This window comes from Mustela putorius, unplaced genomic scaffold (genome assembly GCF_011764305.1).
Source record: "Mustela putorius furo isolate JIRA1106 unplaced genomic scaffold, ASM1176430v1.1 tig00537227_pilon_pilon_pilon, whole genome shotgun sequence".
Taxonomy (NCBI): domain Eukaryota; kingdom Metazoa; phylum Chordata; class Mammalia; order Carnivora; family Mustelidae; genus Mustela; species Mustela putorius.
The window spans coordinates 37,184,789-37,199,105 of record NW_025422368.1 but is presented as its reverse complement, the minus strand read 5'-3'; the positions used below and the strand labels follow the sequence as shown (position 1 = coordinate 37,199,105).

Genomic DNA, 14,317 nt, shown 5'->3' with positions numbered 1-14,317 from the left:
ATGTGTCTATATTCAAGGAGATATATGTATGTGAAGTATGAATTTTTTTGCAATTAATAATCAAGCTCAATCTCTCTCCCTCTTGTCATTGAGCTAGGGTAGAAATATCTGAATCATTATCAAATTACTAAAGTTATTCCTGAATTATGGGAATAATAAACTGTTCGACTCACACAAATATCTTTAAATTTTATTCTTGTTTTCTTCGTTATTTAACATTTATTTTTTAGACCAAAGTAGTTTTGGGTCTGGGGAAGGGCAACAGAAGTGGGGACTTGGAGTAAAACAAGATGTCTTCTAAAATATCTGAACTCCAGGTAAGGAAAACATCACACCAGAAAATGTAGTGAAGGAAACTCATTATTAATGACTGAGAAGAAGCCAATCTCTACCAAAAAATGAGCGTAATTTTGTATAGTGCTGAACTAGAAGTGATTCAGAAGAAAAGTGTTTATTCCATTCTCTGGAGACATGGGGCAGATGGGAATGGGTCGTATATAATAATCCTGTGTTTGTTTCATTATAATCCTGAGTGCCTGTGAACAATTTAGTATTCTCAGCTCTAAATCTACCCATCCCTCTGTGCCCTGTTCTCGGACAATGGAGCAGGATCCTATAAAGTTCTGTTCTTTGTCAGCTCACATGAGGCTAAATTCTATTAATAAAGGCAATGGAGAGAGACCCTGCAAGAGAAAGGGCTCTTCTTCCTGGTTTCATGGTGTTTTCAGGGTATTTGGCCACTCTGGCTTTGTTGCCAGCGGCATGCACGTAGGAAGTCCTGTGTATTCAGCCTCCAGCAGGTACTTGTGGCCAGTCTCAGTGAAAGCTTCCTGCCCTTCTGCTCTGTGCCTCCTAACAGGGGTTCTTCCTGCCTGTCAGTCACAGCCTGAGATCCATCCCCACCTTGTTCAGCCTATGGACTGTGGAGTTGCTATATACCAGGTCAATGCAATGAGCATGTCTGCCATGAAGCTGTGTGTGGCCGCATTGTCTTCAATGACATCTAAATCCCATCTTCAGGAAGCATATGGGGCTTCCCAGTGATCTCTCCCTTGGGTACTCTCCTTTAATTCTAAGAAATTCTTTATGATTTTCTTCATTTTAGTAGCCTTTCCTTCTAGTAAGCTTTTCCTTACAATTGGATAATAAATTTTATTTATTGACATCAATCTTCCTCTGGTTTCTGTTCCTGATTCAATTCTCGTGTGTAATCTTGCCACCCAGGGTTGTCAACCCGTATTTGCAGCTCCTTATTTGCAACCTTTATTTGCAGGATAAATCAATTCACTTGGTAATATGAGTGGATTGATGACCTTATTGAAGACTTCACAGTAACATTGCTCCATATTATAATTTGCACTTTTTTTATTTAACATATAACAAAAGCTTAAGAAATGTATAATATGTACCTGAGGATATATTTTTTTCATTAATAAAATTAAGATGGAAAAAGTTTTTTGACACCAAGGGGGAAACCTCAGGTGCACTTTCTTGATTATGATGCAAACTGCAGGCTCCTCTTGGCTAAGAAATGAACCATTCTAGTGAATCATGCTGATAACGGGCAAGGCCATGCATGTGTGCATGCAGGGATGGTGGAGGATGGCTATGTACCTTCTTCTCAATTTTGTTGTGAACTAAAATTGTTCTAAAAATAGTATCTGAAAAATATCTAGGAAAATTGCATGCCTTTTGAAGAAATGAGAAATATCTTCTTTATAGATGGTGAAATATAGTTATACCAAAATTAGGTAACTAAAATGCCTAATGCTTACAAACATATATTTTTAGATCTAAACAGTTGTCAAAAGATCTCATGTTTGAGTCAAAGTTGAAAAATGAACAATTCTTGTCAGTTGCTGAAAAAACTGATGACCTGAAATACAGAGAATTATATCTTATTACTCTTAAAAAATATAAATCACAATATTTTAAACAATAAACAGTTCATATAAAGTAATAGTTGTACATCCGAACCTGAGTATATCCCATATTATTCTGCTATGGAAACACTTTAACAGTTGTGTTGTAGGATTGTTCACATACTATACAGATTCTTTGTAAGATTAGTCCTCTTAAGGCATAAAATACAAAAGTTGTTAAGCAACTTACGGTGTAGGAAAGAAGGCAGAGGCTTTTGGACACAAAGATGGATTAATATTGATATTCTGGGAAACTCTACTAATCCATGAAGAATGAATGAGGAAGCCAAACAAACACTATGAGAAAAGAATTTTTTAGAAGTCAAATAAAAGCTCTTATTTGAATTTGTAATAACCACAGTTATTTTTTCTATAGATTCTATAGAATCTTTCACATTTTAATATAGTGTTATACACTGAACATATTATAAAAATATCTTAGTACGAGTAAATGAAGAGGAAAAACTTACAAAGACAACAATTTCAGTGTTCTGATAATTTATCAAAGGTTAATAACACTTTAAGAAATATCCATTATTGAGAAACACCTAGAGATTTTTTGTGAAAAGAAGCACGTCTGTAGTTTTTGAGCCCAGAACTGCTCCCATGCCTCCGCACCAGCCCATAGTAGCTCAGTGATCCAGAAGCTTGTATTTTCCTAATTTGGAGAAGCTACAGAAAGCAATGGTGCTGGTGCCACAGGGGAGACTCAATCAGCAGTGGGGGTGGGGAAGGGACTGAAAAAGCCCACTGACTTTTCAGCTCAGAGTGATGATTTTGCTTGTTAATGAATGAGGAAAAGCCATATGTTTACTAGTTAGAGGTTGTGGTTTTCTGTCAAGCACTGAGACCCCCATAAATACAATGACAAGATAGTTAGTGAGAGTACATACAATGGAAGAGTTGACAAGAGCTTTCTATACACTCCTGACTGATGGAAAAAATTATGGGCACATGGAGAGGAGACCAAGATGAGCCAGTAGAAAGTGAAAGCAGAAGGAGACTTGAGAACTGATATTCAAGTTGTGAGCACTTCCCTCTCACACTCATACACACACACACACACACACATCACATGGCAGAGGGTACAAGCCCTACTGACTTGCAGTCTTTGAACACAGTTTTTAAAAAACTTGTGGGTTTCATCTAAGCTACAAAATCACCAGGGCATGAAGGCTAAAAAATAAAAATAAAGAATAAGAATTTGGAAACAGTGAACAAAAATATCAGCAGGCAGATTATAGGGGAGAAGATCCTTCCGTATATTGTATGCAACTTACAAAAAACATACATATAAGAATATGAAACAGACTGCGTGTTATTTACACGGTATTACTAAAAATATCTACCTAAAAAAACAATAACAAAAACAAGACAAAACATGGAAAGTTACTGACAAATGTCTTCTATGCTAAGAGATAACATAGGTCAATATAAACTTTTACTGGAATAAGGTGTTACATTAAGTAGAAGACAGTATTTTAGAGTACTGTTTATAAATATACAGAAATTATATGGGGCACCTGGGTGGCTCAGTTGGTTAAACTTCTGCCTTTGGCTCAAGTCATGATTCCAGGGTCCTGGGATCAAGCCCCACATTGGGCTCCCTGCTCAGTGGGGAGACATTTTTCCCTGTGCCCTTCCTCCCTGCTCATGCTTGTGCTTCTCTGTCTTTTACTCTCTCTGAAATAAATAAATAAAATCTTAAAAAAAATAATTACATGGAAATGATAAAGAAAACAGCTCAGATAAGTAAATCCACATATAATGGCAGGAATACAGCAAATAGGAAATATCAATAGAGATATAAAACTATATGAATAAACCATAGAGAATTAGTTTATTATACACCTGAATGAAAATTCACTTCATTGGCTCTCCAGAAAATTGGAGATTCAGTAGAAAAAATATATGAAATTGAGGAAGTAATAGTAGACTTTATTCATCTCATTAATGAGAAAGAAAAAGCAGAAAATTAACAGAGTACATTAAACTAAAGAGCACTTGCACAGCAAAGGAAAGAACAAAGAAGTTGAAAAATATTTGGAAGAACAATGTACAGAACAGGAGAAAATTATAAACCCTATATCAGATAAGGGACTGATATCCAAAATGAATAAATATCACAAACAAGGAAATAAAAATAAAGAAAATGATCTAATTCAGAAATAGGCACAAGGCCTGAGTAACATTTTTCTGAAGACATAGAAATGGCCAATAGGTACAAGAAAGAAAACCACTAATCATCAGGGAAAGGCAAATCAAAATCACAATAAAATATCAACTCTCACTTGTTAGAATTGCTTTTTCCAAAAACATAAGAGAATAATGGTGAGGATCTGAAGAAAAGGAAATCCTTTGGAAGAAATATAAATTGGTGTTGCCACAATGGAAAAGAGTACAGCATTTTTTCAAGCAATTACAAATAAAAATATCATATTATTCAGTGATGGCACTCCTACATATATATCAGAAAAGGGTTATACATCTAGCAGAAGAAGAAAATGACATAAACATAGAATGAATAGCAAAACGGGAGACCTAAATCCAACTATCAAAACAATACACTCATGCTAATTCATTAAATATTCCAATCAAAAGATATAAATTATGGGGGCACCTGGGTGGCTCAGTGGGTTAAAGCCTCTGCCTACAGCTCAGGTCATGATCCCAGGGTTCTGGGATCGAGTCCCACATCAGGCTCTCTGCTCAGCAGGAATCCTGTTTCCCTCTCTCTCTGCCTGCCTTTCTGCCTACTTGTGATCTCTGTCTGTCAAATAAATAAATAAAATCTTAAAGAAAAGAAAAAATAAAGAAAAAAAAACAGTAAGGAGTATGGACTATTTACAATTTCATGCAACTACGGATGAAAGGGACAAGTTTAGCTTCCCCTGAAAATACCATAAATAAAATATGATACTGTATCATTCTACTTATGTAAATGTTTGTAAATGGAGGTGAAAAAATGAAAGGGGCACTTTGAAGTGCTGGTAATATTCATTTTCTCCTTCCTATATGGCAACACTTGAAAATTCAGCCAGCTGTTGGCATGTATCACATGTGCAACTGCCTGTATGTACATTATAACACAGTAAAATTAACATAATAGAATACCATGAAAATATATAAATATGTTTAAAACTAGACATAAAATTGAAAACATCCTACCAAATACGACTTGGGAAAACCAAAACACAAAAGGAAATAAAATATCAGAAGTGTCTTAACCTCTACTATAATTTAATCTCTAATTCAGAAACTTTTCATACTCAGTTACAGAATATTTCGATGCTTATGAGGAAAGAAAGATGAAATGTCAATTAAGAACCGAAAAGAAAATCTTACAAGGTAGAAAAAAGGGTCTAATAAAGTGTGTGTTTTGTGCATTTTCTTGTAATACTAAAAAAAGGAAATTACATGTCAATGGCAATCTAAACTGATTCTGATAATAAATAAAAATAATGAACTCTAAGATAAGTAGATTTATTGAAAAAATATCAATTGGATTTACATTTGTAATTCCATTAACATAATCTGTCACATTCGCAGAATAAAGAAGGTCAAAAGATGTGATTTCTCTGATGCAGAAGATAAAACTAATTTTTATTTTTAATTAAAAACACATTTGTACTGACAGAAATAGAAAAGAAAACATCCATGTAAAGATCTAGAATAGATATGATAACTCTGAAAAAGAACTAATATAAAGCTACTGTTTGTAAAAGGACAATTTTTAAAGTATGTATTGACAAAAATATATACAAGATCAAAGAACCCAAGAAAGAAGTGCAAAGTTCACACCCACACATATATGGAATGCAGATTTTGCCAATGATACAAAATCATTTCTTGGAGAAAGTATGGTATCACAATAAATGTTGAGGAAGAAATCAGTTTCAAATGGAATTAGTAATATATACTTTATACTATATACAAAAATGTTAAAAGATGGCCATCTGTAAGTGCAAATGATAAAATTTCAAGAACATGTATTAGGAAAAACATCTGACCACAAGTTGGGCAGTGATTTCTCAGAGAGAAACAAAACATGATCCATAAAAGAACAAACTGATGAAGTGTGGTTCCTTAAGATAATGTCTGCGCTTTGAAGTAAAGGAAAGACAAGTCATAGACTGAGGAAATATTTACAAATCATACATCTACTAAAAAACTTGCTGCCAGGATACATAAAGAATTCTCAAAATATAACAAAAAAAAATTTCAAGATAGTTCACTGAAAAGCATTTATTGATGGCAAATAAATACAGAGAAAGTTGCTCAATACTATCAGTCTTAGGAACATTCACATTAGAACTACTACATATCAGAATTCCTATTCCAGCAAGAAAGAGAGGATATGCTACTGTTCCCTACTTCCTCCACCAAATACAGCTAAGATACCTGGATATGATACACAAAACAACATAACATTCAAACAGGCAATGAGAAAGCTGACAGAACTGCGCCCTCTAACCCCAAGGAATGACATGGTGGTCAGCGCCCTGGAATTTCTCTTTGCCTCACATATCCCAGACTGGTGAGCAAACCACAGAGAGCAAAGTGCACAGACAAAAGGCCCCAAAATGGTTTTTTCTCTCTAGTCAACCTAATAGAAAAAAAGCATGCTAGAAAGATCCAAACAAACCAACCAACAACAAAAAAAAATGTAGACACCAATCAATCACGGACTATTCAAGGGGCACATCACTCAGGAAAGCCGGGGACATCAAGACATTCTGAGATAAAGGAAAACTAGGAAAAGTGTCACTGCCAAACCCACTCTAAAAGAACTGCTAAAGGGAATTATCCAAACAGAAATTAAATGGTAACAGAAGGAATCTTGCAAGGATCATCAGGAAGGAGGGGAAAACAAAGGAAAGTATAAAACTATCGTTAGGTCTAACGGGCTTTGCTTCAACTCTAGTGTCTAAATTATTCGATATTTGAATGAAAATCATCAGTTAAAACAAAGTGATAACATTCATGTAATTCTCAACGTAAGTAGAGAAACATTTAAAACAAAGTAGAAATGAGACACAGTAAAGGGACATCAAGTGAAGGGAAGGCTTTACATTTTACTCAAAGTGCTGTGGGTTGTGAAAGAATGTGTAGACTGATATATGTGTTTATAATTATCTATATAAAGATATATGCTATCTACATAGCTTATATGAAGCAGATTGGAACATATGGAGACATGCATATGACTATATATGTATAAAGTTATTTATGAAGAAAAGATCGACTTTGCTTTACATTGTGTTCCATCAATCAGGTTTATGATGTAGAAAACTATAACCTTCACATTTATCTCTCTGCATTGCAAATACAACATCACCAAAAATAAATTCCAATTGCATCAGAAACTCTAATTAAAGTGAAAAATTAATAAATAAATTAAAAACATAAAACTGATATGGGAAATTATATTTATGAGCTTTGACTAACTTCTGAAATAGGTTCAAAATAATCATTAACACCCAAATGATATATTGGACCATGGTAATATTAAAATTCTGATCATTAAAGAACTCTAATAGGGAAGTAAAAATGCAATATAGAGCTATTTCCATCTTGTAAACTCAAAAAAGAGCTCATATTTAAAACATGGTAAGGAAAAAATATTCATCATCACTAGCCATCAGGGAGATTCAAATTAAAACCACATTGAGATGTCACCTTACACCAGTTAGAATGGCCAAAATTAGCAAGACAGGAAACAACATGTGTTGGAGGGGATGTGGAGAAAGGGGAAACCTCTTACACTGTTGGTGGGAATGCAAGTTGGTGCAGCCTCTTTGGAGAACAGTATGGAGATTCCTCAAGAACTTAAAAATAGAACTTCCCTATGACCCTGCCATTGCACTACTGGGTATTTACCCCAAAGATACAGATGTAGTGAAAAGAAGGGCCATCTGTACACCAATGTTTATAGCAGCAATGGCCACGGTCGCCAAACTGTGGAAAGAACCAAGATGCCCTTCAATGGACGAATGGATAAGGAAGATGTGGTCCATAAACACTATGGAGTATTATGCCTCCATCAGAAAGGATGAATACCCAACTTTTGTAGCAACATGGACGGGACTGGAAGAGATTATGCTGAGTGAAATAAGTCAAGCAGAGAGAGTCAACTATCATATGGTTTCACTTATTTGTGGAGCATAACAAATAGCATGGAGGACATGGGGAGATAGAGAGAAGGGAGTTGGGGGAAATTGGAAGGGGAGGTGAACCATGAGAGACTATGGACTCTGAAAAACAATCTGAGGGTTTTGAAGGGGCGGGGGGTGGGAGGTCGGGGTACCAGGTGGTGGGTATTATAGAGGACATGGATTGCATGGAGCACTCGGTGTGGTGAAAAAATAATGAATACTGTTATGCTGAAAATAAAAAAATAAATTAAAAAACAAACAAACAAACAAAAAAAACATGGTATGGATTTCCAAGAAGACCAAAGAAAGCACCATCTAGGAGAAATAAGCAAGGGACACACTTGTGTTCTTCTCACCGAAGAGAATATCCTAATAACTCACACCCCAGAAAAATGATACTGTTCTACAACCACTAGAAGTTTTTGTCATAATTTTTCTCAGATCTCTGAATTTTGAATCAAGGGAATATTTTGTACAATCTGTTTACACAATACATTAGATAAATGTAGGGATAATATAATATATTGAAAGATACACATATCCATGGCTGGGCATTTTCATACTAATGCTTTGAAGAAAATGTATAATAATCATATATAAATACAATTATAATGTTACATTTATGCATTGCTATTTTTGACAAATGCACTATTTACCTTTCATTAAATATACGATATATTATGTAGTTATGTATAATAAGTTTTTATAAATACAATACATGGAAACCACATAGAAAAAGCCTTTCATAAAATAATTATTTGTAATACCCACATATTAAAAAGGAAGTAAATTTCTGAAAATTGATTTTAAAATGTCCTATTCATATAAGACAGCAGTAGTGAAAATTCACAAACTATAGACAAATGCAATAATATAGGTGGATTACAAACATCATACGAGAGCAAAAGGAAACACATATAATAATTCATACTGCATGATTCCATCTATATAAATTCCAAAAATAAGCAAAGACATTTCACAGTATTAAAACTGGCAGGGCTAATAGAGGCTCTAAACTTCTTCCTCATGATCTGATCTGTATTTATGTTCTGACTATTTTGTGATGAATATGCACAATCATGTAGTTTTCTTTTTGTTTTTTTTAAAGATTTCTTTATTTATTTGACAGAGAGAGAGAAAGGAAGAGACATCACAAGTATGCAGAGAGGCAATGAGAGAGGAGGGGGAAGCAAGCTCTCCGCCCAGCAGAGAGCCTGATGCGGGGCTCAGAACCCTAAGATCATGACCAGAACCGAAGGCAGAGGCTTAACCCACAGAGCCACATTGATGCATTGTTATTTTGATAAATGCATTATTTACATTTCATAAATATACTATATATTATGTAGTTATGTATAATAAGTTATTATAAGTAAAATACATGGAAACCACATAGAAAAAGTCTTTCATAAAATAATTATTCATAATACCCACATACTAAAAAGTATGTACGTTTCTGAGAAGAGCTTTTAAAATGTCCTATTTATATAAGACAGCAGCAGTGAAAATTCATAAACTATAGACAAATGGAATAATATAGATGGATTACAAATATCATACAAGAACAAAAGGAGACACACATAATAATGCATACTGCATGATTCCATCGATATAAATTCCAAAAGTAAGAAAGACATTTCACAGTATTAACATTGGCAGGGCTAATAGAGGCTCTAAACTTCTTGCTCATGGTCAGATGTGTAGTTATATTCTATTTTGTGATGAATGTGCCCTGTCATATAGTTTTCTTTTTTTAAAAGATTTTATTTATTTATCTGACAAGGAGAAAGCAAGTAGGCACAGAGGCAGGCAGAGAAAGAAGGGGAAGGAGGCTCCCTGCTGAGCAAAGAACATAATGTGGGGCTCAATCCCAGGACCTTGAGATCATGACCCAAGCCAAAGGCAGAGGCTTAACCCACTGAGCCACCCTGGCGCCCCAATCACATAGTTTTTCTTGATGTGTGGTAAAAAATGTAGTAAGGTTTTTTCAGGCAAAAGAGCATGTATAGAATATGGCTTTCTATGAAAAGCAAGAACTAGAAATTATTAAATGTACATTAAAGGTATAAAAATGTAAAATATCATAGAGTCAAACTATGGAATAATAACAGACTTTAAAATAAATAAACAAGCAATGTGTATGACTATATGGATGAGATCTACAAATGTAATATTAAATGATAAGCTTTTAATAAAAGCTGAAAACATTTGAAACCTCACCATTTCCTCTTCATCCTCTATGGAGAGCAGGGTAGAGCTCTTAGAAGCACAGGACAACCGACTCTCATTCCATGATTTTCTTTCAGTGCTAATGTAGTAGCAAGTTTTGGAATATGTAATCCACTCTTTTGGACAGTGACCACAATGATAAGCTAAAGAAAGATTATGAGATAATATCCAAAAGGCTTTGAATATTAAAACTTGCAAGTTTGCAAGTTACATATGTATACACAAATGTGTATACAACACACCACTTTACCCTCACAAGCGGGCAAAAATAAAACAAAAACACATGCACATTCCCAGAAGAGTCGGGCTTTCATCCCTTACTTATGTGCCAGTATAAAACAAACAAACAAACAAACAAAAATGTCCATCTTTACATGCACTTTGAGTCCCTGAACAAAACAACTTATTTGGAATTGTATAACGGTTTATATTATATCATGTCAAAGCAGGAGGAAATTTGAGTCCATTGGTTAACAATGGGTGTAGTAACTTTATTTTATTTTAAGATCTATTAATTTATTTCACAGAGAGAGAGAGCATGAACCGGAGGGCAGAGGGAGAGGGAAAGAATATCTCAAACAGACACTGCATTGAGCGTGGAGCTGACATGGGGCTCAGTCCCAGGACCCTGAGTTCATAACCTGAGTCAAAACCCAGGGTCAGACACTTTACTCACTGAACCATCCAGGTACCTCATGTATGCTGATTTTATTTATTTTTTTTTTAAGATTTTATTTATTTATTTATTTGACAGAGAGAGAGTTCACAAGTAGGCAGAGAGGTCAGGCAGAGAGAGAGGGGGAAGTAGGCTCTCTGCTCAGCAGAGATGCTGAGGCAGATGCAGGGCTTGATCCTAGGACCCTGAGACCATGACCCTAGGTGAAGGCAGTGGCTTAATCCACTGAGCCACCCAGGTGCCCCTGTAATGCTGATTTTAAATGAGTATTTCCTCATTACACTGTTGTGTAATAAGTAATACTCTCCTATTCTCATCAATTATGAAAATTTACTATGCAATTTTCTAATTCATTTTCCCCAAAAAACATCTATTATCATACTTGTCTAGCTTAAGATACAGACAAAATATAAGCTCTCCTAATACCAGAGTTTTGGAAATGATTTTCTACCTTTCTGGATCGTTATTTCCATGGACACCTTGTTCTGCACTGGTCCTGCAGCAACTAGAAAAATTAAAACAATGTTCATAAAACTTAATATTAAACTAAATAAGTCATTATGATTTGAGTTTCTTAGTTTGAAGTTTGGTATAGTATTTAGAATGGGAAACCTCTGTGATAAAATTGATTTTACCCATAAAAATTAAATAAAATAGTGAACATATGGGAGAAGACAATTCAAAAGTTTAAAGAATCAAACCTCACAGTCTTTATAGTATTTGGTTTAACCAGTCTCAGTCTCAAGAACTAACTTGTATATCTCCATAAAGTCTCTGTCATAACCTGTATCTCAGGCATGAAATCTGAATATATGTGTAATACGCTTTATATAGATTCATTCTGTTATTTCTACTTTTGACAGATTCTGGGTAACCATTCCACACTTAGAACATGCATTAAAATGAGGTAATACCATTCCATAATATTGTGCAACATTTCGAGCACCGATGATCATTAAAGTGAAAAATTCCCTTGTCATCATTGAAACACTTACAGGGAATAACAACTATTGTGACCACAGTGGACATCAAGACAAGGCAGATGATTCCCAGGATCCCAGCAATGACCTTCCCTGGACATGAAGGTAAATAGTGGGAAGAGAAATGAAAATGCTCAGAAAATATGGATGAAAAACAATCATTTAGGAAATTTACATACAAGAGAACCAACAAAGCACAGAGAGTCACATATAAAAATTTGGACCCCAAACTTGTATCGGTCATTGTAATCATCCCTCAGAATATATCATTACATTTGCAATAAATATATTACCCTCATGAGATTGGGTTAAGACCACGAATTACAACACTTGAACAAGGTTCATCCTCAGATTTCAATTACAATACCATATTCCAGCTCCAAGCTCTGAACCACACAAATGAAAAATATGAGATCATCCTCTACTCATTCCCTGCACCCCTGCTCCCCAAGTGCACATTCTAGAGTTATACTATGTCTGAATTAAGTATTTTACCTTTCCATTGGTAGTTCTTGCCATTCCCTTGAAGATCCCGAGAAGCATCTTGAAGAGTTAATTCTGCATATGTTATTTCCTGCTCAGTTCCCAAAATGCCACTTTTAGTGCCCTTCGTTTTCACTTGCTGTCTTCTTAAACCCTTAACCTGACTGAGTTCTGCATAGGTAACTCCTTGGTTATTCATCTTTGCAGCTGTGTGGTGTCAGGCACAGGACTGAATGGGACTGTGCTGAAGGACTTAATGAACAGTGGGTGGGACAGTCACAGTAGGTGGAGTGTGTGGTGAGTGCTAGTACTCATCTGCTGTTGAACAATGTAAAATCTGGTACTAATTTTCTTGGAGCTTTAAAGTGGTGCTTCATGAAGATATAAGTGGTTTTTATAATGATATTCGCTGTTTGACACAATAGTATTGGTTGGAAACATGTAAAGCAACAAATGAGTGAAGAAGGAAAAGAATTCAGGAATTATACTGTCCTCATTAATGTAAGGCCAGATTCCATAGAACAGGTCAACACTACTGGAATAATATTAAAATAGTTAATATTAAAATGCTACATTAGAAAGAAAATGCTGCACCATTTTTTTGGCAAGTTTTAAATACATTATTGGTTAAAAAAATTGAGTCCCCCAGATTAGGGAATATTAGTTTTAGCACATACAGGAGTATGTGGAGTAAATTGGAGTATATTACATTTATTTAAGACTCAGGTTTCTTTACTAAAATGTCATGCAGTACTATCAAGTGGTCTCTTACTTTGAGTAATTGTGGAGTTCGAAGAAATCATTAAGTTTTAAAAGAAATCTTTTATGTGCTGAAAATGTTACATGACACAATAAACTTATCCCAACCCTGAACAATAATGAAATAAAAAACACCAAAAAGTATTTTTTAAAGTACTTATTTAACACCAGAAATTGACAACCAATTTAACAGTAAAGGTGTAAAACCATAAAATGATAAATAAAAGTGTAGTTCATTTATGGAAGAAAACTGTTGGTACAAACTTCCAGAAAAACCTAAGAATGTCAAAAGCAGTAGGGAAACTTCAGTTGTATAAGGAATTCTAATAAATGAAATAAATGTGATTTCATAATTCAGTCAATGAGCTCAAAATCAGTAAAATATGGAATTACTTCTAGGTCTCAAATTTACAGACTATGACCTTTAAGAAGTTACTTCCTGGGGTGCCTGGGTGGCTTGTGGGTTAAAGCCTCTGCCTTCAGCTCAGCTCATCATCCCAGGGTCCTGGGATCAAGCCTCACAATGGGCTCTCTGCTCAGTGGGGAGCCTGCTTTCTCCTCTCTCTCTCTCTCTCTGCCTCCCTCTCTGCCTACTTGTGATCTCTTTCTGTCAAATAAATAAATAAAATTAAAAAAAAAAAGAATTTACTTCCTATCTAACTACCTAGTTTATACTAATCTAAACGGGGAATTAAAATATATAAAATATAACGCATTTAAACTACTTATTCCATTCAGCTTTTCTAAGTTCTCAGTAGTATGGTAGTTATCATAAGCATTTTTAAAAATTTTTTTTAAAGATTTTATTTATTTATTTGACAGAGAGATCACAAGTAGGCAGAGAGGCAGGCAGAGAGAGAGGAGGAAGCAGGCTCCCTGCTGAGCAGAGAGCCGGATGTGGGGCTCGATTCCAGGACCCTGAGATCATGACCTGAGCCCAAGTCAGAGGCTTTAACACAGTGAGCCACCCAGGTCCCCGCTTAAGTATTTTTAATACGAGTCACAGTATCATTGCTGATTCATATCCTTTAGATCATGTAACATAATCCATTAGACAGAAATCTCTTTCAGTATTAAATATCTTTTTTTGTCAAGTTTTGGTCAATTTTTTTA

General features: G+C 34.9%; 1 protein-coding gene across 1 annotated transcript; it reads right to left on the bottom strand.

The window, feature by feature from the left end:
* Positions 1 to 204: 204 nt before the first annotated feature.
* Positions 205 to 12,660, bottom strand: LOC123389964 (NKG2-A/NKG2-B type II integral membrane protein-like). The gene is made up of 6 exons (XM_045073066.1): positions 12,458 to 12,660; positions 11,978 to 12,055; positions 11,434 to 11,487; positions 10,298 to 10,449; positions 2,113 to 2,219; positions 205 to 1,876 (listed from the first exon to the last, which is right to left on the bottom strand). Exons 1-6 carry the CDS (start codon positions 12,642 to 12,644, stop codon positions 1,765 to 1,767), a joined length of 690 nt encoding a protein of 229 aa, XP_044929001.1. The 5' UTR covers positions 12,645 to 12,660; the 3' UTR covers positions 205 to 1,764.
* Positions 12,661 to 14,317: the final 1,657 nt, after the last annotated feature.

What these genes read in the sequence shown, in the direction of transcription:
- LOC123389964 (XM_045073066.1), bottom strand. Translation starts at nt 12,644, where the DNA reads ATGAATAACCAAGGAGTTACCTATGCAGAACTCAGTCAGGTTAAGGGT. An exon ending in CACAATAGTTGTTATTCCCT is followed by an intron (nt 11,488 to 11,977) that starts GTAAGTGTTTCA and finishes TAATTTTTCTAG; the next exon opens with TTGCTGCAGGACCAGTGCAG. An exon ending in TCTGCCTTCTTTCCTACACC is followed by an intron (nt 1,877 to 2,112) that starts GTAAGTTGCTTA and finishes TCTGTATTTCAG; the next exon opens with GTCATCAGTTTTTTCAGCAA.